Source organism: Chenopodium album, chromosome 10, assembly GCF_948465745.1.
Source record: "Chenopodium album chromosome 10, dcCheAlbu1.1, whole genome shotgun sequence".
NCBI lineage: Eukaryota > Viridiplantae > Streptophyta > Magnoliopsida > Caryophyllales > Amaranthaceae > Chenopodium > Chenopodium album.
In genome coordinates, this window is record NC_137843.1 from 5,900,329 (window position 1) to 5,926,552 (window position 26,224).

General features: G+C 34.1%; 2 protein-coding genes across 3 annotated transcripts; both read left to right on the forward strand.

The window, feature by feature from the left end:
• Window positions 1–838: 838 nt before the first annotated feature.
• On the forward strand, window positions 839–8,077 carry LOC145562057 (putative protein S-acyltransferase 19). 2 transcript variants are annotated; one of them, XM_081622219.1, is made up of 9 exons: window positions 839–1,157; window positions 2,040–2,153; window positions 3,348–3,752; window positions 4,385–4,453; window positions 4,555–4,626; window positions 4,707–4,835; window positions 4,954–5,034; window positions 5,132–5,338; window positions 6,502–8,077. In XM_081622219.1, the coding sequence occupies exons 1-9, from the start codon at window positions 1,113–1,115 to the stop codon at window positions 7,543–7,545; spliced, it is 2,166 nt and encodes a 721-aa protein (XP_081478345.1). In that variant the 5' UTR covers window positions 839–1,112; the 3' UTR covers window positions 7,546–8,077. The 2 variants fall into 2 exon arrangements, with proteins under 2 accessions (XP_081478345.1, XP_081478344.1); XM_081622218.1 differs by having other exon boundaries at window positions 842–1,157; window positions 6,478–8,077.
• A 6,099-nt stretch (window positions 8,078–14,176) lies between these two features.
• LOC145562058 (gamma aminobutyrate transaminase 3, chloroplastic-like) lies at window positions 14,177–25,552 on the forward strand. The gene is made up of 19 exons (XM_081622220.1): window positions 14,177–14,333; window positions 16,528–16,637; window positions 16,952–17,036; window positions 17,412–17,484; window positions 17,885–17,982; window positions 20,471–20,563; window positions 21,308–21,381; window positions 21,465–21,503; window positions 21,587–21,675; window positions 21,765–21,841; window positions 21,956–22,030; window positions 23,047–23,094; window positions 23,236–23,319; window positions 23,394–23,481; window positions 23,597–23,675; window positions 24,519–24,609; window positions 24,724–24,802; window positions 25,043–25,158; window positions 25,314–25,552. The coding sequence occupies exons 1-19, from the start codon at window positions 14,295–14,297 to the stop codon at window positions 25,386–25,388; spliced, it is 1,512 nt and encodes a 503-aa protein (XP_081478346.1). The 5' UTR covers window positions 14,177–14,294; the 3' UTR covers window positions 25,389–25,552.
• The last annotated feature ends 672 nt before the right edge of the window (window positions 25,553–26,224 follow it).

A 26,224-nucleotide genomic window follows, 5' to 3' on the forward strand; every position in this document is an offset into this window, starting at 1 on the left:
TTTTTTTTTTTTTTTTTTTTTACCTTAATCCAATGAATACAATGGGTATATGTGACAAAAAATTGGTACTTAAAACATAACTTTTCTTTGATGTTAAACAATAAACCTACACAAAATCATTACATTCTAAGGGCCTGTTCATATTTACTGAACTGAGCTGAAGTGAACTGAACTGATTGGAGCTGAACTGAACTAAACTGATTGGAACTGAACTGAACTGAATTGAGCTGAAATGAATATTTTATGTGAGAGGGAAATTAAGAGCTGAACTGAACTGAACTGGTTGGAACTGAACTGAACTGAATTGAGCTGAAATGAATATTTTATGTGAGAGGGAAATTAAGAGCTGAACTGAACTGAACTGATTGGAACTGAACTGAACTGAACTGAACTGATTGGAGCTGAATTGAACTGAAATTAAGTAAATATGAACTGGCCCTAAGAAATGATACAAAAGGTCTTGTTCCATTACGTTATATTTGGCGATTCTCTATTGTATTTTTTCTTTAATGTTTCTTATTTTTACTAAATTGATATTATTCTTACTAAACTGAATATATATATATATATATATATATATATATATATATATATATATATATATATATATATATATATATATATATAATTTTTTATTTTAAATTAAAGTGAACATGACTTAACACAACATTTCTAAATACAAAATAATTTTTTTCAAAACACTTTTTACATTCAACCAAATGAAACGAGTCAATCAACATCGACTCCAAGTGGACCAAAAATTTAATGGTCAACCGACGATGGGGTGACCCTTGAAAAACAAACCAAATTAGCATCATCTCCATAAAGAGTCAACCTCCAATATACATCTTCCACATGCAACTACAACACAAGTTCCTTCCACTCGAGAAAAACCATTAATTTTGGTTGCCTTTGCCTTTCTGTCAATTCTAAATTATTACTCCCATCACTTTTTTTTGATACTTTACTTGTTTACTTTCCCACTAATCCTTTTGTCACTAATTGATTTTTCCAGCTAGCTTGCTTTCCTCTCCATTTTCTCTCTCCTAGGGTTATGATTTTTCTTCTTCTCAGTTTTTGCTGCTAATTCAGCTGTTTTTTAGCTGACAATTATGGTCAGAAAGCATGGATTTCAGTTACCAGCTCATACTTATCAGGTTTGTCTTTTTCTAATTTTGTCCATAATTTTTTTCTGTTTTTTTCTGTTTTTTTTTTTTTTTTTTTTTTTTTTGTTGTTGTTGTTGTTGTTGTTGTTGTTGTAATTTTAGTTTAATTTTAAATTTTTAGCTAATTTCGATGTAATTTTGTCTGATTTTGAAGTTGTTGCTTGAATTTGCTCGAATTTTGTGCTTAATTATGTCTGCATTTCCTTTGTTTAGCGTAATTTAATACTGAAAATTTGAGAGTAGTGAATGTTACTTATTTTGTTTATGAATGGTTTGAACGCAAAATTGTTGATCATGTTTAAGTAGTTTGGAGCTGGAATTCATGGATAATCATTGTTTTCGATGTTCCGAGCGCGATACTGACACTACTGCTAGTGCTAACCCAAGCAAGTAGACATGGTGGTCTCGAGGAAAATGTGATTATGGACTGTTTAGCTGCTTGAGGACTGCTAATGCTTGCTTAAAATCAATGGAATTATGGAAACTATAGTTGTTTGAGTGATTGAATATGCAAAAGGAATTGTAGAGAGGTTGTGATTAGTCATTAATCTAATGGTTGAGATATTTGTGATGACTCGCCAAATACTAGTTAAAGTATTTGTTGTTGCTGCGAGTGCTTAGATGAGACGGAACTTGAGTTCTAGACAGGATAATATGATTGATTAGAACGACGGATTGATCTTGGCAAAAGTTTATTAAGATGCATTTGTTATCCATTGAATTTTCTAAGTTGAATTTGTGCAAGATGTTTTATAGACTGCTTGTATATGTGCTTTATAATCTATTGTATAGTGATTTGGTTTTTTTTTTTTTTTTTTTTTTTTTTTTTTTTTTTTTTTTGTTTTGTTTTGTTTTGTTTTGTTTTGTTTACAGGTTGTTGCAATTACTGTATTCTGCTTGCTAGTTGTTGAATTCTATGCTTTCCTTGCACCTTTCCTTGGAGGCCGAATATGGGAGTATGTTTTGATTGCTACATATTCTCCAGTGGTATGTATTTTTATAGCTTTTCTGCAGTCCTATATTATCGTATTAATTTTCCATTTTTCCTCTTATTATAGTGCTCTGCAACTTCTTTACTTGCGTCTTTAAACTCTTGATGCTTTTGTCAGAAAACAACACAGGAACTTAGAACTTATGATGCTTGTTTTATAGAAACTATTTAAAATTTCTATAATATATGTTGGTGGAACTGGTCGTTGGTTTGGAGCACTGCAACGAGGTTGATAGAATATTTTCAAGGGATCTATATTGTTGGTGAGAGGAGATCCTTTGGCCATAATTAGTTACAATACTAACCTCTGATGTTGTTGACTTTACTGGATAAGAAAAGCCATGATGTTCGGAGGTAGAAGCATCAGGTCTTTTAATGGGTTTGACCTACATGAATGGCTGGTCTCCTGGATCAGGGCATGCAGTAATGTGCAGAAGTTGTTATTAAGTATAGATCTTTTGTTCCCCAACCAGGATGCTAGAATCTAAAACCCATTTTCCTGGACTCCTTAGGTAGAAAAGTTGTTGCTATGGGATCTGTATCTCCCCATGGCACAACTCATTATGTCATCCTACTTACCATTTTACCTCACTATTTGGGGATAAACTTGTGCTGTTCCATATGGGGATATGGGAAATGAAGTTCAGAAACCCTGGGTTATAATTACAGTTTTACTTTTGGGCTTCTTCTTTTAGCCATTGGTCAATGGTCTCTAGTTTTGTGTTAGAACTGATTTGTTTTCTTTCCTTTATTAATTTTTGTTCCCTTTTCTAGTTTCCATTTCCGTAAAATAAGAAAATAGATGTAGTGGGTATATGGGCCTAGAATCCTAGATTGCTTGATAATTAAGCCAGACTGTGCAATATCGAGGCTTATTATCTGACAGATGATTTTTGAGCATATATAAGAGTAGCACTTACATCAACATTCCTTAAGGAATCCCTAAATTTCAATTTGTAATGAGACCATAAACAAGTTAGGATTCAGGAGACATTTTAACTAATTCCTTATATCATAGAATGATATTATCAATATTTTTATTATTATTCAAGGCACGCTGATTGTTATATCTCTGTAATTTGAGCTTGCTTAACTTACTGTTTTATAATTTTCTTCTATTCTGTATGGCCATGTGTATGATACCTCTGTCCTTTCGCTCACCTTATGCTTCTAAATCTGTCAATGTGTAGGCACTCATTGTTTTCATTCTTTACGTGAGGTGCACTGCAATAAATCCTGCAGACCCAGGAATTATGTATGAATTTGATAATCAACCCAACAATCATCTCAATGGAGAGTCAAACAAAGATGTACATAATAGATTTGATGAAAATGGTACAGATGGCCACTCCTCACCGTATTCAGTGTCCAGGAGCTCGACAATGGCAAGCAACTTGAGTAAGATTGGTTCAGCAAAGGAAGTTCCTAAGTCTAGTGATCCTGTACAACGAGGAAAGAAAAGATCTTCTTGTAGTGGCATTGGAGGAATCTTCTGTTTATTGTTTGTCCATGAAGATTGTCGTAAAGAGGAGGATATTGAGGAACAACAAGGCAACGGAGAAGATGCTTTATTTTGCACACTATGCAATGCTGAGGTATTTTGTCTATGAAATCATGGCTTTATTGGTTCTACTTGTCTACATAGCTACTACTTTGGCATTTGTATAAGTTGTATAGGCCATAGTACAATTATTTATTTATCTTTTTTTCCGGTCTCCAACAAATTTAAAGAACTTTTGTGCTTTATAGTCTGTACAACTCGTGCATTTCTGAAATCTATTGGGATTGAAGAAATCCAGTTTGTATACAGGTTTTGAATTCATTTTGTGTAATCAATAATTAGAATTCTAAGTTTTATATCTTGTATAGTCATATGATATCTAACACTTGAATTCTGTCTTGTTTGAGTGTGTTGCTTTTCCAGAAATGATATTGTGATCAGGAATCTTTGGTCCCATTTTTTTTATATGTTATATAATTTTTTGAAGGATGCTAGATAATGGGCATATTTAATGATCTGATTCATGTGCAATTGAGATCTCAATTAAGTTCTTTGAAGGGCATTAACAACTCCAGTCCTATGGGTTGTAGTTGCACACTTGCATGTATATTTTGATGTTCTATGTTAGTTGTACTGTGAATTTTCAAACTCCTGATGTAGTGAGTTGGTGAACAATCCATACTGTGTACTCTTGGCCTTTCCTCATTAACTAGGGCCTCCATTCAGGTGCGCAAGTTCAGCAAGCATTGTAGAAGCTGTGATAAATGTGTGGATGGGTTTGATCATCATTGCCGGGTATATTTCTTGGGTCATTGATACTGTCAAATGTTTATGTTCACTAGCCTCTTTATTCTAGCTGAAAATTTTACATCAACTTATGTTTTGGTTTACGTCAGTGGCTCAATAATTGTGTGGGAAGGAAGAATTACATGACTTTCATCTCTCTGATGGCCTCAAGTCTTATTTGGGTATGTTTTGAAGCATATGTTCCCTTTAAGGTGCTTTATTTTTCAATTTATTTTATTGACTATGCTGTTTGTTAGTTCAGCTTGTTATTGAAGCAGGAATTGGTATTGCTGTGTTTGTACGTTACTTTGTAAATAGAAGAGGTATGGAGGCTGAAATTATTGACAGACTTGGGAATGGTTTCACTCCTGTCCCCTTCCCAACAGTGGTGGTATGTTGAACCAAAATGGGGTACATTGTAGACCAACATGTAATATTTTACTTTTTACAAATAATGTGGATGGGTTCGTGTTCCTTTCACCAATTCAAAATATTTTTTTTGCATGCAGGCTTTCTTCTCGGTAGTTTCCATTATAGCTTGTATACCTTTGGGCGAACTGTTCTTTTTCCACATAATACTGATGAGAAAGGTAGGCGCCTTAGCATTATCTTTCTTATGATGCTGGTTAGAATGGGAGTGATTTTAACATGGAACTTAATTTGGGGCTGCAACACTTGTGGCTTTAGGGTCTTACTACATATGAGTATGTTGTGGCTATGAGGGCTATGAGTGAGGCACCACCAGGAGCAGCGTCTGACAATGATGAATTACCAAATGAGTTGTATTCACCAAGTGGGTCTGCAACAACTGGTTTCAGCGGTGGCAGTTCTCTAGGCCTCCAGTACAAGGGTGCTTGGTCGTGTACCCCTCCCAGAGTATTTGTGGATTATCAGGTATTGTCTATAATATAGTTTGGCGATCTTGCTTCACATGACAATTGTTTAAATTGATAGCCTGTTTAGGTACCGTGTCTTCTTGGTATATCCTTTGTTACTCTCCTGCAAGGCACCGTGTATGAAACTTAAATACTTTGGAAATTTAAATTAGTTGCCACGTTATTTATTATTCTGCAAGAACACTGTGTTGGTAGCATATCAATTACATCATCTTTAATCGCATGTCTAAGGATGATTAGGGGTCAATTTAATTTAAATTCAGTATTTTGTTATGCTGATTGTCTGAATAATGTGCATTGTATTTTGTTAGTTGATGCTTGTTTACTTTTTGTGAGCTGGATTTGTCATCTATAACTGTATAAGATTGTAAGGAAGTAATATAATACATGGTTGTTCAGCAGCCAGAGCAGATAGAGTTGTTGTGATTCTTATAAATAGGAAAATTGCTTTCTTTAGACTAAAATTTGACCTTGCATGGCTTTTATCTTACTCATCTTTCCTCAAGAATATATAGCGTGATATTGAAGCATTGTGGCAAGTATGTTTCTTAGACTTTCTCAGCTTTGACCTTGCCAGTAGGAGAATCCTAATTTGCTGGTTGTTGTTGGTGATGGTTTGAGCCTATGGCACTCGATATTGTGTAGATGGAGGAGGATTGTCGACGAGACGACGACTACTGGAGATGGAATCTTTGGTTCATGCCGCCAACCTCATCCTATTGGGATTAAGGATCTGACATTGTTGTTGGTAGTGATGGTTGTGTGGTGTTTCTTAGCTTTCTTGGAAGGGGTTGGGGGAGGAGGGTTGTATGGTTCGGACCCTCTTGGCCTGCTCCCATTCCTCACACAATACTTGGTAACCACTGAATAGGTGCCACTGTGCCAGGTGTTTCTATTTGAAAGGAAACTTGAAAGAGAGATTGGGATGTTTATAAAGTTGTATAAACATCCACTTGTATTACTATTTATTACCTTATCAAGTGTACACTTTTACTTGTTCAAGCATCGCATACTATCCAATGCATAAAACTTCCCAAAGCTAGTGCTTTGTTTCATCTTTCTGCAATATTTGTCAATATATGATCATTCAAAGTTGTGTTATCCCTCTACTTTGCTTATAAAACTGTGGTGTAACAGGAAGAAGTTGTCCCTCATTTGCAGCCTGGAATGGTCCCATCAACCACTGATCCAGATGCAACAGGACGAAGCAAGGCACCTAGAAAGCCAGTCAAGCGCAGTGCATTAAGGCTTGCAAAGTTGGATCCTAATGAAGTCATGAAAGCTGCAGCAAAAGCCAGAGCTTCATCATCTGTGATGCGACCAGTTGATCGTCAACGGCAAGCTATTGACTATAGTTCCAGCGAAAACATAAGCATCCAAAGTAGTGTGAGTACAGATATGGGTGCAAACAAAGATTTTAAAGGCGACTTTAGAATCTCTTCTATGAGAAATTCTGTTGCTCCTAGTCAAGGAAGCAGAGATGAATATGAAACTGGGACCCACAGCATGAGTAGCTTCAGCAGTCCTAGTCATGTACATGAATCAGTAACGCTAAGTCCTCTCCCACGAGCTCATGGATCGAACCATTTCAATGCAGCTGGCTCTATTCCTGGTTTGAACACAGCTCAGCCTTCTACTTCTAAGGGAACCTTCCATGGCGTTGATCCAGTATCTAGTTTTCCATCACTACCCGACGAGAAGAAGTTTCAGAAGGAAAGTAGTACAGATCCATTATTGCTCTCAGCTTCAACCGCTCTTCTTAGAGATGTCAAAAGGACATCTGTAATTTGGGACCAAGAAGCTGGGAGATATGTATCAGTCGCTGCCACAACAGATGCTAGAAATAAATCTTTACAACAAATTGCAACATCAAAAGCTAGTGTAGATGCTAATAGTTACAGTAGAAGACCAATGCCAATGCCAGCCGCTCAACCAGAAGAGTCATCTTCCTCCAGAGCTCAACTCCAGCAATCAGATAAGTTGATGTACACTGGGGAAAGCATTTTCTTTGGTGGGCCAAGTATTCCTGGAAAAGATGCTGCTAAAACTGATAATAATTCAATATTCAGGCGGGGTCAGGAGCGGTTGTTCCCAAATACATCCCGTGAATCAAGATTTAAAAGGGATACTGCATCAAACCAGCTTCCTGTTTTTGTTCCAGGGGGGTTTGTACAGAATCCTCAGTCGTCTTCTGGTGTGAGATAATTGTTCGTCTTGATATTCATAGTTGGCAGTATTTTCAGGTGGCCTAATTTTTTGACCCAGCTAAAGCATTTGAGATCAGAATTGAGATTCTAATGAAGCTTTTATGCGGCCGCACCATGCTCAAATCTGGAAAGTGGAGCTGCGCTACTCGCAAACGTTCTTTTCCTGCTGCCAAGTTACAAACGCGATATATTCCAACATTGACATTACTAATTCATCACATGATCTCAGGTGTGGGTTTCTCTTGTCAGCTTCAATACTGGGCTCCTTTCACACGGTCAAGGATCACTTTTATCTCTTAGGGTCTCTTTATTACTTGCTCCATCCTCTTGCTCGTTACGGTCTCGTTCGTTATGGTTGGTAGTATCATGTTCAATTATGTTTCTAGGTGGTGGAAGCTCCCAGAATACCGCCAATCTCGTGTTGATATGTGTAGATGATTTCCTTAAACTTCATTCGAAACTTCTAAGGTGTTAATATATGAAATTTTGTATTATCAATGAATGAGCTTTGTCTTTGCAATGAAGTGCAACTGATCTCCTTGCAAATTTAGAAGTTTTTGGTTTTAAGAGATAGCTTAAGTAACAGCAATTTTGTCTGATCCAATTCCTTTGCTAAGATTATGGATTAAAATTTAATCAAAAAAAAAAAAAAAAAAGTTGAAGGTGTTGCTAAAAAAAAAAAAAAAAAAAAAAAAAAAAAGACCCTAAGATTAAATATTAATCCTCCTCTCCCACGCGCACACGCACAACGGGACAAGAGGATTTGTGCCGTATAATCTCTATATTGGTCTGATTATCTTTGTCGGGGGTTGTTATTGGTTGTGAGGATGATTAGTACAATCTGATAAAATTGAATTTCAATTAGCTTATTTTTTGTTTTATTTATAAAGTTGCACAACAATATTCTCAATGGCACAACAATAATTAAATAAACAAAAGAAAAAGGACGACAATATTGAGTAAGGATAGCTGCCTTAATCAGAATAGCTACGAATATATGAGATGTTTAGTGAAATTGTGTGAGTAATAACGTATGAATGATCTTTACATGCTTTTTCTAGCTATTTATACCTAGGGATCTCTAGGGATTTTGTACAAAAGATACGTGAGAGAAGATATTCATGATTAATTCTCTTGATACCTTGACTTTTCCTTGTATTTTTGATATCATTCCCTCGCTCACTTACTTGTTGATTTACTTTCCATACTTGTCTCAATCAAGCCGTTGTTTTTTTTTTTTCTTTTTTGAAACCATCAAGTCGTTGCTTTAATCCTTCCTTTATCTGGGTTGCTCTTAGGTTTCATGGCTATAGTCTTGCGTCTTTTAGGCTTCTTGGGAATACGGACCCAACATCCACTACATCAAACTTTACTTTTTTTTTTTTATTCAAGATTAATATATCTCATATCGTTGATATGTCCATTTTATATAGTATTTTAACCCCGTCCCTTGGTCATAATTAGTAGTGTTTTTTGGCTCTTTAGAGCCACTTTTGTTACTAATATGCATTTTCTAGTGTTTTCGTAGTTTTGGTTGAGTTTTATAGGGAATTGCACCTTTGGAGTATTTTCCCGGGATTTTATGAAGCAACTACGAGCATTGGAGGAGCATGACCGTTGTTGAAGCCCAAGGGCCGGCTAGAGCCATCGAGCCGGTGATTAAGGGCTCTGTATTTGGAATACCGAGGTTTGGACCGAGCATTCAAGACCCGAAGAGGAGATCCGGATTGGGCCGAGGAGTCGAGCCCAATCGAAGTTTCAAGCCTCGGAGTAGAGCTGCGCCCGATCGAGCAAGCTTAGGCCCGATCGGGCGAGGTGCGCAGCAAAGGAGGTATCGAGCTAGGCGCGCCCGATCGTGCGAGGCTTAGCACGATCGGGCAAGGTTGCTGCGTGGGAGCACGAGCATAAAGGCGCGCCCGATCGGGCGGCCCTTAGCCCGATCGGGCGCGTGTTTCTGGGAGCTGAAGTTGTCGAGGTATTTAGTTCTAATTAGGATCGTTAATTATTTTCGTTTAAGTACGTTTAGGATTGTAATTTATTACCGACTCTTTTCTTTTCACTTTCTCTCTCTACTTAATATTTTCTCTCTCTAGACTTTTCTCTCTACCTTACTCTTGTTCTCGACTACTTTGTAATTCCGTCGTCTTGGTACGATTTCTATTTCAATTAATTTCAGTAATTTCTTCCTTTCAATTCCTTATGGCTTACTTTATTACTTTGCATGTTTTAGATTTAATTATGTCCGAGTAGTTTAATTCTAGGGTTTATGGGGATCCATAATTAATATGAAGGGATAATTTGTTATTATTGATTATTGATATTGCATGATAATTTCTTATTGAATTGTTTTAATTCTTTGCAATTAGATTATGAATCGAGCAGATGTAATTTGATTGTGAATGTTTAGCAATATTGAATTGATGAATCGAGCAGATGTTAATTTGATATTAAAGGCTATTTTCAATAGGAACTTAGATCTAGTAAATTGTGAGAGCCTGTTAGATCTATGTTGGTTAATAAATTGCGAGAGCCTGTTAATCATGTTATTTGTGCAATGTTGATTATTAATTGTTATGTTTTATCCCGGAATATTAATTATTGGTGAACCTATGACCCTAGGCCTTCTTATTATCGACTTTCTCCCTAAACTTAATTTTCGTAGTATAATTTCACATTACAAACAACAAATTGGTTACTTTAATAATTTAAATTATATTAATTAATTAGGAGTAGAAAGACCAGTTTCCCTGTGGATTCGACCCTACTTCCCTATCTACTTTAGTTAGAGGATTTAGGTAATACTTTTGATTACTTTTGATTAGGGGATACGACTTTACCATAAATAATAATTCTCTTTGTTTTATTAAGTGCCCCTATTTGTCTGGCACATATATTAATTTAAAATTTTGACTAATAATATCTTAAATTATCAATTAATATAAATTATAAAAATATTCGAAAACTATACATTAACACGATTTTACACACGATCTTATTTTTTATATATATATAAATCACTACTCCCTCCGTCCCCGAAACTTCGACCCTTTTGACCTAATTTTAGTCCCAAAATAATTGACCCATTTGTTTTTCCCAACAACTATTAATATCATGAAATTACCAATATTTCCTCAAATATTTTTATTGGGCATAGGATAAAGATAAAAAAAACCCAAAGGTTTTCTCTTAGAAAATCGGTGAAGGAAAAAAAACAAGGACTTTCTCCCTCTATGTACGGAGTATTAATTGCAAATTATTGTAACTTGTGCTTTCCCATACATTTGTACTTGCAAATCTATCTATACTTATATATTAACTAGGGGAGCTGACGCGCGCGTTGCGCGCGGGTGGCTTGCCTACCTTGTTGTTTATATTTAATTGTGTTTATATTAGGAGGTGTTAAGAAGTGTTGTAAATGACATTGTAATTAGTCCAATGCATCAATGTTATATCATGAGAATTAAAGTTAAAGTGTAGCTTGAATGAGCTGGTGTAGTGTACATAACATTGAGGTTTTACAATGAGTTTAATATAGTGTGCTAACAAAAGGGCTTGTTGTGTAACAAGATGTTATTGCATTTCCCTTGAAAGAGTTCATAGGTGCTAAAGTTACATATCCCATAAGTCTAGGCTAAGCCTAGTATTAGGAATTACATAGAAAATAAATGCTTAGGAAAAGGTATGTATGGACACATGTTTGGTTTTTCATTCTGTTAGCATGTATTTAGCTAGGAAAAGGTGGTGCGTAAGGAAACATGGTTTTTTTTTTTTTTTTTTTTTGTCATATGCGTTTTTAGTCTACGAAAATGTCTTTGAGGTTTTTTTTTTTTTTTTTTTTTTTTTTTTTTTTTGTTTTGTCATATGCGTTCTTAGTCTACGAAAATGTCTTTGAGGTTTTTTTTTTTCATATGCGTTGTTGGTGCATTAGGAATAACATGGGCTTGGTCCTCAAGTTGGTAGTTATTTCTTCAAATTCTGGCTAATCACCTTGTCCATTAATAATGAGAGAATGTGTTAGTCTAATTTTGTAAGCTAGCAAATGTAGGATATATCTGAACTATTAGAAGTTGTAATGGTTTTGATATTTAAATTGTTGTACTTTAGTATGTATTTATGTAATTGTTATTTTCTAATGTGTACATACCGCACATTTCTTCTCATATATTTCTAAAGTAGGCAGGCTAATGATTTTTTCACAGTCTTCAGCAAATGCAGTCAGTCTTAAAGTCCGATCCCTTGAATCCCTTCTTGCTTTCTTCCCCTTTCACCGTAGTTATTTTGGTTTCCTTTCTTCCTAGTACATCTAATTTGGCGTAATCATCAGATTCATTTCTTTGGTCTCAATGTCCTTTAAACACAATTATGTGTAAGTCATTTATCTCCACCTTCACAATGCAACAACCATTTGGTTGTCCGGTAACTAATTTTGTCATGAAATTAAACCGTAACCCCTATTAAATATCAAACATTTTAAACTGCATTAGTTCATTATTCTATTTTCTATTTAATTACTAATTAATTGAGTAGACCTTTCAACTTTCATTTATAGTTATTGATTAATTGAGTAGACCTTTTAAATTCATCCATCTAATGGAGTCACCAATCAGAGTTGGAATTAGAAATTAATAGTAACTGAAAACTTGTAGATATCATCAGCTCATTTGTACATTAAAAATGCGATTCTCTTAAAATTGTACTCGTACTATAATTCGTACTACAATAGCAAGGGTAAAACATAAAAGGCCCAATAACATTATATAAGTAATTTCATAAATATATGACCAACTGTAAACTTATTTAAACATTCGTAAACTTATTTTATAAAAATATTGGCAGAATTCTAAATTAAATTCAATTTTTTTAAAAAAATCTTATTTATTAAGAGGTAAAAAAGAATGAAAAAAAGAACAAACTCACCAAATTGATGCTGTCAGTTTCACGAGTCCTCATGAAATATTGATGTGCTTTTTTTTTTTTTTAGAAAGAATAATGATGTGCTTTTGATGACTGCTCAATGAGAACATAATTTTTATGATTTCCCTCTAACTAATTAATAATTTTCACATCAAAAATAGGATTACAAACCAATTATACTCACAGTCATAGTTCTCGGCTAAATGGGTATTTTTTTTTAATTCAAATTCAGCAATATTTTTTCACAACCATCAAATTTATTTCACTAATTTCCACAATTCAGAATTAACAATTGCCCAGATTTTACATTTTCAATTGATTCGAATCAAGCTAATACTTTGTTAATGGAGATGGTGAGTAAATACTTTGTTAATGGAGATGGTGAATTGGTGAGTAAATATGAAGAGAGAGAAAATTAAAATGTGCTCAAGGGTAACTTGTACTTCTCTAACGAGGCAAGAATGGTGTATAGAGATGGAGGGGAGAGACAAAGCTCAAGGATGGTGATTGGTGAACACACTGACACACATAGAGAGGAGAGCGAAAGCTCAAAACTCAGTGATGAGGATGAGGATATGCATACGTGTTGGCAAAAAAGGTGTTAGAATAATTACAAATTACTATGGGGGTAAAAAGGTAAATAAACAATTTGAAGGGCATTTACGTCCATGCACTGTTCATAAGAATAATTTCCCATTTTTTATAAGGTAGGGAAAAACATTTCTAAAAATGTTTATGTGCCACATGACACCCTCGCCACATCATCATATTCAAATTTGAAAAATGTCTGTCATGAGATTCGAACTCACAACCACAAAAATACACATTAGATGACTTAGCATCTCATCTACATAAATTAATCATGTTTTTTTATTCGACTCATAAATACATATGGATTGGAGATCTGAACCATTAAGAACTGCAATTCTTACAAAAAAATCGATTCTATTATTATGATAATAATTATGTTTTTATTTTCATTACATTATAAATTTTATACAAAGAACATGTTTATATAAATAGTCAATAGTTGTTCCATAAATAATTTATTCAAAGATTTAATGCAAAACTATTAAAAATAAACAAATAATGAATAAATAAATAATAAAGAATGAATATATCTATTCAATTACAAGTGTTCAAAGTAACAACCCGGAGTATCGCCCGAGTCATACACTAATTAAGTTTCTTAATACCCGCGAAATCAACTCAAAAGAGTCGAAATTTCGGAGAGGGAGGGAGTATATAATATTTGTCAAAGTAGATTCTATGATATAAATTAGGAAAAAAATTACTCAAGATGACACTAAAGAAACAAAGGAAATATTAAATATTGTGTATACGATAATTAATCCATGCTTGATTCTAGGATAATCGATTCCCATGATCCATTTTAGTGGATATATTCTCATTGGATTCTAGGTGTAAAACCCATGAAGAGGAGAATCAAGTTTGATACAAGCTTCCATAATCAATTCTTACATAATCAATATCAATTGATTCCATATTTACCTCTTTTTTTTTTCTTTTTTTTTTTTTTTTCCCTTTTATTTATTTATTTATTTTTTTTGAGAAAGGTCATTTACTTTAAAAATTGACTATTAATATTCTATATTTATTCTGTTTGAGCTAATAATAAATATAATACTGTAGTACTATTTCCTAATCATAGTATATTATTAAATTTATATAATTAGCACATTCCCAATAAATTTGGATTCTCTAAGTACACCATACTCCAACTTGAACTCTTCAACATTTCTCTCTCTCTCTCTCTCTTTTTTTTTGGATATTTTGAAAACTTTTCTCTCTCTTTAAGATTAATCCGTGAAAATGAGACATTTGATTCAATCAACGTTCAAAGCAATCAAGGTATTCAAATTTTATTTTCCTATTCATAAATTTATTAGTCGATTATTCTCTGTTTTCAATAATTTCTGATATAATTATGATCGTAATTTTGGGTTTTCATTTCATTTTTTTTTTGAATTTGTTTGCAATTGCTGGTTTGTTTATTTTTTTAAATGACTGTTCCTATTTACGTATTTGTTTTCCAGTTTTTTTTTCTTGTTGATAATGAATGTTAAAAAATTATATCTTTTATGATTTTGTGAATTTTTATTGTTGAGGTGGAATTTTGATGTCAATTATATTTAGGTTTTGAATTTTTTGAAATTTCTTGTTTTTGGGCAAGGAAATTTGTGATTTTGTGAGGAAATAAAATTAATCACAAATGAGCTTTAATACTAAGACCATTATTGATTCAAATTGATGAAACAGGTTCATTTGTGCCAGAATTAAACAATGTATTACCAATATTGGCAATATAATTAATAATTAGATGAACTCGCCGCCCACGTTTTATTTACGCCCGAAAAAGTCCAATTCTTTTAGAGTTTGGACATACTAGTTGGATGAATTTGGGAGATTCTGAGTTATTGATTGAATAAGTGGATAATGAATTATTCAGAGCAGGGACTTACAATGCATGAGTTGCTTTGTGCAGCATGTGGAGCTGAATATTGAGTGTTTAACCAATGAACGATTTAATGCGAAAGTAGTTTACTACTGGTCTTATTTCGCTGAAAATTGGAATTTGTTACCTAATGAACTTGTTTTGTTTGCTAAAAGCCTGAAGGTTATGATCAGGATCAGCTTATGACTATTCTGAAATGTGATGTTTAACCAATGAACGACTTAATGAAGAAAATAGTCTATTGTTGGTCTTATTTCGCTGAAATTGGATCTTTGTTAGCATATAAACTCGTTTGGTTTGCTATAAGTCTAAAGGTTATGATCTGGTTCAGCTTGTGACTTTTAATGGAGACGTATCAATCTTATTGCTTACATGGTTTTGAGGGAATATTTGGTTATCTTTTTGGTCCACTTGATGGACTAATTTTTGATTTTATAGCGCATGCAATGATGCTAGACAAAATGTCTGTTAATTAGTAGATCTTTGTATAATCTATATTCTCTCTCTCTCTCTCTCTCTCTCTATATATATATATATATATATATATATATATATATATACCCATTTTTCTTGCTTGGAATTCTAATTCGCTTCTTTACCTCTTATTAATTCCTCTAAGATTTTGCATTTTCCATCAAAAAATTTGTTGGTCTGTGTATGAACTACTCTTGCAAATCAAAACCCCTTAAAATTTCTTGAAGTATTCACTTAGTGGCAAAATTCACTTTCTATCTCTATGACATTCAGACTTCTGTTTCTTCATATTATTCAAATATGTGATTTTCTTAAATAATTGTTTAATCTTCGATTTATATGACATATGAAGTTACAAACATAACCCTTTCATAAGCTTGTTAAACTTTACCCTGTTTATCTCAATCTACAATTTTTCTCTCCTTAAAATTTTCTGTCTGTCATCTCCTTTCTCTTTTTTGCTCCGTCTCTGTTCAATCTACGCTGGTGCAACTTCTTGGATTTTTAAGGTTTAGGTTTTCAACTGTACATTGTTTGCATAAAAAATGGCGGAGGCACTGACAAGTCTAGGCGATGGAAGCCATGAAAGTGGTGACTAAAGCCATGTATGCAAGCAATGATGCAGATTTTTTTTATCTTACGATATGTTCAACTATTTTTATTTTATTGTGATTCGTTTTATTACTATTATTATTATTTTTTTTTTACGGGACACTATGGTTGTTTTTTATTTGTTGGAGGGGATGGAAGGTTCTCGTCTGTCTTTTTTGTCTTCAATCTATGAACATAAACCTGAAGAAGAAGAAATGTAAGGGATGCAATCCTAACAAAGTGTCTTTACTTTAATCTGACTGGCTAACACAAGCAGCACATGCCTTTAAACACAGTAATATGTGATTTATTTTGTTAAAAAAAATAAAATAAAATGTGTACTCACTTTTAAGGAATCTCACTACTCCCTCCATTCTCCTTAAGTCCCATGAAAATTAAGAAACAAGCACTATATTGTGGGACGGAGGGATTATAGTCTATATTTTGAGTGGATTAAACTCTGTTGCTCATTTTATGCATCTGAAATATTCTTGACTATTGATTGCTGCAATGGTGTATCAACAGTCAAATTCAAATGTGAAGCATGCTGTCAATAATGGTACTCGAGCCTCATATCTGGCCAGATATACCAGTAGTGATGCATCACTGGACTCAACTACAGAAAGCAAAAAAAGGTTTGTACTGTATAACATATGCTGATTTTTATCAAATAGAGTGTAGGATGGGGCCTCTTTCTGTAGAGTGATTATTTAACTACTTCAGATGTAAGAGGCTTTGCTTCAGAAAAATTTCACCTTACTTTTCTTTGGCTTCATTGGTCCCTTTGAAAATGTACTTCTTCCACATATTCACATCTCATAGTCTCATACAGAATACCCTGGACTTGTATCAAAATATTGCAAGTCAAGTTTAGAACCTATATCAATAGACGTTCATTCAAATTTAATTTATATATATATATATATATATATATTTTATGTAATTTTAGTTTCAAAGGACATGATATGCTGGCACCTTTCACTTCTGGGAGTCAATCGATTGATACACATCCATTGGTGATAGATAAATCTGAGGTATATCTTCTTCATACATTTATTTACCATATTATAATCTAGAGAATTAATAAGGATCAAAAGCTATCTTATTTATATACTTCTCCAGTTCCAATAATATTGCAACAATTGGACTTTTTCACTATTTAGCACTCTTGTTTGACCATATAATATGATTTATACGTTAAGCAAAATATAGTCATGTAGGATCTTGTTAGATTCGTCTCATATAATACTTTCACAATATCGACTTTTTATAATTTTTACTCAAATACAATTGTAGATATTTAACATATGAAATGTGCTTTGAAATGCGTAATTTCATCCTTGTTACAATATTATTGTAATGGAGGAAGTATATATTTGTGCCCTGCTTATGCAATTATTGTCTCCCAGGGTTGCTACGTGTACGATATTGAAGGAAACAAATATCTTGATTCTCTTGCTGGCCTGTGGTGCACAGCCCTAGGTACTGATCTTGATGAATACTATTTAGATTCATTGCTGTTTCCTAAGACTTATATTTCTGTTTTTTTTCCTTGTCTTATTTTGTGATCTTTGAATCAATTATATGCATTTAGCGTTTCTGTAAATTAGTTAACAATAACCTGGTTTTTGTATAACATATATTTTTAAAGAGTATAAAACAAGCATACTTCCTATCTAGCTATCTGTTTGAAGAACCTTTGCATTATGATTCTGCTAGTGCAAGAGCCCTATCACTAGTTATGGTAAAAAGCAGTCAGAAATTTGAAAATTTTGACTTTCAATGTCTTGATTCAGATGTTCATATATATGCTTTTCTCTATTCTTTGCTATTGCAATATGCAAGCTATGACCATGTGCGGTGCCTGGACTGAAACATGCAGGAGGAAATGAATCTCGACTTGTTTCTGCTGCAACATCACAGTTGAATAAGTTGCCATTCTACCACTCATTTTGGAATCGAACTACCAAAGTGTCTTTAGTAAGTGCTACATATAGAGCTTGTTAGATTCAGAACATTCATTGAGTTATCATTTAGTGATTACTCAGTATCCTTTGATATACATATTGAGTTAATGCTCTAGCATATAATTCTTCCCCCTGTAATCTTAGTAAACATTTGTTGTATAAGTACAAGTTTATTGAATGTTATATTGTTATTATCATAGATGAAGATTGAGGAGGTTGGATTTAGAGGTGATGCGGTTCCAAGGCATCAATATTGTTATTTTTTTTTTATTATTAGGTGACGAATTTATTAGGATATTTTTGTTAGTTTAATTCGGTTAGTAGAAGATAAGCTTAACTTTAAAGATCATATTTGCAAAATATTATCTTTACAAGTTAGTGTTAGTTTCCTAGTTAGATTAGAATTTGTTTTACACGATTTTTAGGCTAATTATTTAGCTTATAAATACGTGATGGTGTTTAACGAAAAGTATGATTAATTGATTTGAAATTTATAAAGTTTTACATAAGCTTGTGGTTGTGTATTCTTGGCCTAGTTTAGGTTTAAAGCTCGTGTTGCTTAGCGTTTCTTGACCGAGATTCAAGATTCCAAACCTTTCAACTGCGATTGAAGGTTATATCCATTAAATTCCATATCAAATTGGTGTGGCTGCTGCGATAGAAGGAGAACCAAGTCAATCAATATGACCTTCAAAACTGAGTTTTTTTGACACAAATTATTAAACTCGTCCCTCGTCAAACAGCAGCCACACCAATTTGATATGGAATTTAATGGATATAACGCAGTTGAAAGGTTTGGAATCTTGAGTCTCGGTCAAGAAACGCTAAACAACACGAGCTTTAAACCTAAACTAGGCCAAGAATACACAAGCACACGCTTACGTAAAACTTTATAAATTTCAAATCAATCAATCATACTTTTCATTAAACACCATCACGTATTTATAAGCTAAATGATTAGCCTAAAAATCGTGTAAAACAACTAGGAAACTAACACTCTTGTAAAGATAATATTTCGCAAATATGATCTTTAAAGTTAAGCTTATCATCTACTAATCGAATTAAACTAACAAAAATATCCTAATAAATTCGGTCACCTAATAATAAAAAAAAAAATAACAATAAAAAAAATTATAATAACAATATTGATGCCTTGGAACCGCATCAAGAGGCCAGTTCTGTATGTTGGTGAATGTTTTTTTGGCTACCAAAATAATGTAAATTCTGTAGAGTTTAGGGCTGGTGGGTGGATTTAGGGCTTGGTAATAGTGGAAAATATTGTTATTGAAGGAAATCGAAGTGTAATAGATGCATGTATTTTATACTCCTGGAAGCTTACAAGGAGGATGATTTTGATGAATTACCTAGGACACCATTCTTGATAAAATCTGGCATTTGTTCGTGTACGGAAGGGTTGAGGGACTCATAGTGGTTTTTGCAGTTCTTTCATATCATAGATTGGGAATTAATCAACCCAATAGTTGGGAGTCATTAGGTCCAAGCTTGATACAACATATAGTTTTCCTGTATCCAGCTAAGCTTGACTGCACAATGTCGAACTCAGAAACTTGTGAAACCTTAGAAGTTAATTTTTAAATCTCAAATCTTACAATTTATGCTAGAAGTAATGAATAAACATGGTGCTTTTCAAACCCAGCTCCTTTATGGTCAAGCTTGCACCTTAGTTTAACCCTAAGAAAGAAGCTATTTTTATTTTTGAGAATATTACCAAAATTTCATCTGTTTGCTAATTAAATTGGATAGAAGCCTCTAATTTCTCCTATTGGGAACTGAATAATCTTTTTCTTTTTTTTTTTTTTTTTTTTTTTTTTTTTTTGTTTGCAACTGGTACCACTTATTGGACTTTTATTTTTCAAAGTCTTAATTCTTTTAATTGAGAGATCCATAGTCCTGTTATAAATCTAGCCTATTGGGGAGCGGTAGTGTAGACAGTGCATACTTGTCAGATTAAGCCTTAAGAGTAAGTAAGTTGGTTAGTTGGACTGAGAAATGCCATATAAAAAGATCAGCAAGAGGAGGATGAATGTAATTGAGTATTTTCTTTAGCTTTATTTTTTCACTTTGGAAGAACATAAATTATCTTTAATGTTTTCCAATTTTGGCAGATGAAGTACAATTTTCTTATTTTCTATATGTAAGAGACTCCCATTTATAATAAATCCATACCTAATAATTGACTTGTTTTTGGTCGTTGCTGAAGTTGTATTTATTGTTTATTTATTTGTTGCATTTTATCTATAGAGTTCTAGTTTGAATTCTTTAAATACTTTTTAGATTCCAAGGCCTTTTTCTTAAACATTAGGTGTCCGTGTTGACTGTTGAGTGTCTTGTAAGTTTGGCAGAAGTCCTAGTAGTTGCATGTTCTTGAAATCCTGCAGCCACTCTTGCATGATTTTTGGCCCTGATTGTTGTATACTAAAAGGTACAGAAGTATGTGCAATTAAGGAGGTGCTTATATTAGTTCTTTGATCAATTCGCAGGATCTTGCTGAGGAGCTTGTAGAAATGTTTACAGCAAGAAAAATGGCCAAAGCTTTTTTTGTAAATAGTGGATCAGAAGCCAATGATACTCAGGTAAGTTATCTGCGAGAGTGTCTCTTTGATATTATGGAGTTTATGTCTTGTCTTACGAGATCTAGAGGAGAAGTAGATCATATTGGGTGCATGGAGCCAAAGAAAAATGGAAGCAAGTGATACTATAGACATCTTATGTGAATGTTCAATGTAGCAGACCTGTATTAAGGATGCTCTGACTGAGAACTGGGTTGTACGGTTGTACCCAAGTCTGTCCATATCTGTTCAAAACTTGAATGTGTTTTAAAAGCTGTCAAACATGGTTGATACTGCAGACCTCATTGATTTGTCTTAGTGCACCTCAATACTAAAACACTATACCTAAAAGTATAACATCTGACTTCTTATCAACCAAGAACCTCACTGCCAAGGCATCCTTATATCTGTGTTTTCCCAGGCAAACTGTGTCATACGCTTATTCACTTAGTTAGAGATCGCACACAGGACATGTGCATGATGGGTGGCATCCAATTGCACATGGTAACTTGTATGTCAAGTTGGTCGAGTTACTCTTTCATGATCGACTTGGAAATACAGTAAGTCTGATTATGAAAGTATTGGAGATGACACCAGAGAAAGGAGGCAATTTAGACAATGTAGGGAAAGAAGGACACTGTGCAACATCTATCTGCTATTTTTCTTTTTGCTCACATTGAAACAATGTTATTTCTTTGAGATGTGGATTATGCTTAGTTAATGAGGCTTCTCTTGAAAATGGGATTTAGGAATTTTTTTGTGGTGCAGGTTAAGCTGGTTTGGTATTACAACAATGCACTCGGAAGACCAGATAAGAAAAAATTTATTGCTCGATCGAAATCGTAATTTTCATCTTATCCATGTTTAGTTCATTTTCATTTCATTTTGAAAGAATTGAATCTTACTGTTTCCTTGCATTTGACAGATACCATGGCTCCACCCTAATAGCTGCTAGCTTATCAGGGTAAGATCTAGGTTGCATATTACGTAATTGCTGAATTGTGTTGATAAATGCAGCGTTACCAACTCATATGCTGTTTTGAACAGACTTCCTGCCTTGCATCAACAATTTGATTTGCCGGCTCCATTTGTTTTGCACACTGATTGTCCTCATTATTGGCGCTATCATCTTCCAGGTTGTGGTCGACTTCTTGGTTTTTTGATTGATCTTCACTTTCTTTTATATTTCTTCTTGAACTTATGCATGATGCACTTTTTGTAACAGGTGAAACAGAGGAGGAGTTTGCTACCAGGTTGGCAAATAATCTAGAAAATCTTATCCTCAAAGAGGGACCAGAGACGGTATAACTGCTACAATTATTACTTTCATAAAGTCAAAGAAAACTTTGTTAGATCTTTAAGCTGAAACAGAGTAAATTAATTTAAATTTGATATACTGTGGTTTTTCCACTTCAGATTGCTGCATTTATTGCTGAACCTGTCATGGGAGCAGGAGGTGTAATTCCTCCCCCTGCAACATACTATGACAAGGTATTCTGCAGTTCATATTGGCTCCTGTCGTTCTTTTTTATTTGACATGTTTTGACTTTTGACACTATTCAGAAACTCTACTTTGACTAACTTTTGCATTATATTTATGATAAAATATTGTCACGTGGGATCTTGTTAAAATCGTCTATCAACCTTTCGTAATTTTTATCAACATATTAATTTTGTAATATCAACCTTTCGTAATTTTACTTATTGATAATTACAAAAATTGATCGTGAAATTTGTGCATTGGAAATTGTGATAAAAAAACGTGCCAACTATAAAAGAATGGAAGAAGTATATACTACCTTCATTTCATTATGTTCTTAACATATTCTGGTTTTGTCTGTTTCATAATGTTCTTAACCTATCTACTTACTAGTGGAAGTTTTGATAATAGTATATGTGTCAGTTTCACGTCCCGAGTTTATGTTCAATCTAGAGTGTTTCATTGGCAGGTGGATATTAGGGAAATAAAGGGGTAAATCTTGGACCCTGGGTTTGGTATGTATTGTATTACACACATTTTACGTAGGAAATTTAAGGAATAGATTTTCTGAACAGAATCGTAGCGCAATATAATTATCAACAATGTGTATGAACATTGTACCTTGAGATGTTGCGCTTGAATAGATTTAAGTTACTCATGGAGGCAGAAAAGCTATAGGATCTGTAAACTAATGGGTTCCCCATACATGCCAAGATTATAATGCACCGTTTAATATCTATTATCTTTCTTATTTATAAGTCCATATATCAATCCCTGTTTGGTGTAGCATGCCTTATATCATATATGCATTCGTGATAGTAGCTAATTCTGCAAAACATTGTGAGTGAGAATTTATCAAGCAAGTTGACAGTATATGGTTAGGGGTACTAGATTTTTTTTTATTATTTTTTTTCTTTTCTTTTCCTGTAATAAAAAGTCGTCTCCTATATCTCATGCACCCTTGGTATCAATTCTATGCATTCTTTACATTGTTTTAAAGATTTTGACTTAATCATTCTTGGTACAGGTTCAACCGATATTGAAGAAATATGACATCCTCTTTATTGCAGATGAGGTACATTTTAGTATTTTACCCTCCCTTTTGATTCGACATGTCGAGGAGATTACTATTGTGCTGTTCACTTCTGAACTTCATTCTCTTACTCATGCAAAAGTCCTTTGCTCCTTTCCTTCTCTATTTTTATTTTGTTTGTAGGTTATCTGTGCATTTGGAAGACTTGGTGAAATGTTTGGTTCTGATAAATACAACCTCAAACCAGACCTTGTCTCTATGGCTAAGGTAGGCATGTTGCTCAAACTCTTGGTCTCTTTGTGCTTTAGGTGCTTGGTTGTTTATTTCCGTTGCTTTTACAGGCATTGTCTTCAGCTTACATGCCCATTGGAGCCATTCTAGTAAGTCCTGAAATCTCAGAAGTTATAAATACTCAAAGCAGCAAACTTGGTATGTTTCTGTTGCACTATACTTCGTACAAAGTAGTAGTATTACAATTCTATGAAAACATTTTATTTTAATACTCTGTCAGAAGTCATTAAGGGTTTTGATGATTAAATTGTAGGTTCCTTTTCTCATGGATTCACGTATTCTGGGCACCCAGTTTCTTGCGCTGTTGCACTCGAAGCACTGAAGTTGTACAAGTATGATCTTCCTGGATCCTTGCTCCCCCACGAATCTTCAATTGTCCATTATCTTAGTTTGCTCCCTTTTATGCCCCCTTCTTTATTTTGCTCTTGGAAAGGTGAGGCTTGGAGGCTGCGTTACGGTATATAAGTGTTCAAAATATTCTAATTAAGCAACTACAGTGACATTTGAATATATAATCTTTCATACCCCTTGTAGCAAATTATTGGGGTAGGATTTGTGCCAAAACTTCTAAGGGATGAGTGTTAATAGGCTCTTTTAATTTCATTTGGCTCAATAAGAGTAGAGCAATTTTTATTTCAAATATTCAATCCCATGTATGGGCAAGTGTATGTGTCTCGTGTGGAAGGTCATTTGACTGGGTCATGGCCTGTGTACCCTGAATTTTCTATTCTCTCTGAGTCTGATATGCGCCTTTCTGATGGGAATAGAAACTTGGGGTGGAACTGGAACTATATCTAGCAAAGCAGGTTGGTATTTGGTCCAGTGACTATTTCACCTGGTTGCAAACCTTGCAGTTTGGCTGAACATACGGCTAAAAGGTTGTGACGTACCCAAGAGAGCTATTTGGTTAGTGAAGCATGCTAGACTTGTTCACACTATCAGCTTAGCACTACATGCTACGCTACACTCTCTTGCATTAGGTAGGTTTAGAATGATGACTGAAGGTCTGGGTTGTCTCGTTTCTCAGTCATGAAGTACCATTAAACATGTATGTGCTTGGCACCGTGTTGGAGTCTGGATTCTGGAGCAATTGGTGCTTGAAATGCTTACTGTGTACTTGTGGATTGTTGTGTCTGTCAACGATTGGTAGCAGCTGATGTCAGCTTTTTTTTCAGGGAAAGAAATATTGTTGAGCGTGTAAGGAAACTTGCACCCAAATTTCAAGATGGAATTAGAACTTATGCTGACAGTCCTATCATTGGGGAGGTATCTTTAAATGGGTTTTTTTTTTTTTTTTGTTCTTGGATCTTTATCTGGCTTGTATTTATTGTTGCTGCTTGCCTGCAGCATTTAACATTGCTACGTAATTTTATCCTACAGATAAGAGGAACTGGCTTAATTCTTGGAACTGAATTTACAGACAACAAGTCACCAAATGATCCATTTCCTCCTGAATGGGGCAAGTTTTTTTTTTTTTTTTTTTAAATGTTCTTTATTATATATTTCTTTTAATTTCCCAGTTACTTTCCGCAGCTATCCCTGATTATACTTGAAATGACCTCTTTCCTTGAGTTTTATCTTACTACCTCATGCATGGTGGTTTTAAACTCTCTTGCATGATGACTATTGTATGATGCCTTATCAGCTGCTTAATCTGATCTGTTTAATCATCTCATAGTCCTGATTATTTAAATTTCAGGAATCGGTGCATATTTTGGGGCACAATGCCAGAAGCATGGAATGTTAGTTCGTGTGGCCGGTGATAACATTATGATATGCCCTCCACTAGTTATCTCCGAGGGAGAAATTGATGAGGTATCTATTCCACTAAGACTTGCAATTTTTTTAATTTTTTTTTCAATGCACGACATTTCAGTGCCTGATTATCTAGGAAGTATGTTCCTTGCTTACATCATGAATGTTATTTTTAATATATACGGACATTATTTTCTTTGTATGATCCACATCAGTTAATTACCAAATACGGGAAAGCACTGAAGGACACTGAGGAGAGAGTGAAGGAGCTGAAGGCCCAGAAGAAGTAAATCCTTGCTGGCTTGATAATGAAGAAAATGAAGTTCTTTCACATTTTCTTATGTAAATGAAGGGTTCCTTGTGATGACATAATAGTCATTGTAAGAATAAGAATATTACTATGCCTTAATTAATAAATACAATATTTCCAGACCATTATTGTGCAGTGCTCTATTTTATAAATCCTGGGTTTGGAGTTATAACTTATACAGAGTAAAATTCACAAGTATCCCTAATGGAGAAATGAAAGACTTTACAAGTTCATTATAAAGCGTCTTTGTTCATAAAATCACGAGTATCAGATCGGTAATACACGACACCTGTCGACAATATAACAGATCACTCAATTCAGTCAGTTGCTAGCTGGTTGTACACAAGGTACAAGTGTTGATGATTGCAGATAATTTTCAGCAATGAAAACTGTGTTTTGGTAGAAAATTTGTCTCTGTAAATTTAGCGTAGTGTATATGCATCATAATCCAATACGATGTAGACATGTAGTACTGGTTCAAAATTTGCATACATTGAAGATACGATTGCGAAAGCTAAAGCCTAAAACAGAGAGTATCATACATGCTTCTGGGAATTCCACTCTTAAGGTGAAGCATTTGCGACTGCTGTTGAAGCGCGAGTTTAAGTATTGGATTTCTTGCTCGCTTTTCTTCGGGCACGGCGCTCTCGGGAGCTCATAGAGGACTGAAACCCCATTCCATCATCCTCTTCCTTGTCTTCATATTCTCTGAATGATTTCTGTGTAACAGATTGCCTCAAATTTACACTTTTATTTCAAGTGTTTAGCTAAAAAAACTCGGAAGAAATGGATAAAAATGATACCTCGCGAATTTCA

Coding starts and splice junctions, on each gene's coding strand:
- LOC145562057 (XM_081622218.1), top strand. CDS start 1,113: ATGGTCAGAAAGCATGGATTTCAGTTACCAGCTCATACTTATCAG. Junction 2,154..3,347: donor TTGCTACATATTCTCCAGTG/GTATGTATTTTT, acceptor GTCAATGTGTAG/GCACTCATTGTTTTCATTCT. Junction 4,454..4,554: donor GGTTTGATCATCATTGCCGG/GTATATTTCTTG, acceptor GGTTTACGTCAG/TGGCTCAATAATTGTGTGGG.
- LOC145562058 (XM_081622220.1), top strand. CDS start 14,295: ATGAGACATTTGATTCAATCAACGTTCAAAGCAATCAAG. Junction 17,485..17,884: donor CCTGTGGTGCACAGCCCTAG/GTACTGATCTTG, acceptor TGAAACATGCAG/GAGGAAATGAATCTCGACTT. Junction 22,031..23,046: donor CTGCAACATACTATGACAAG/GTATTCTGCAGT, acceptor TTCTTGGTACAG/GTTCAACCGATATTGAAGAA.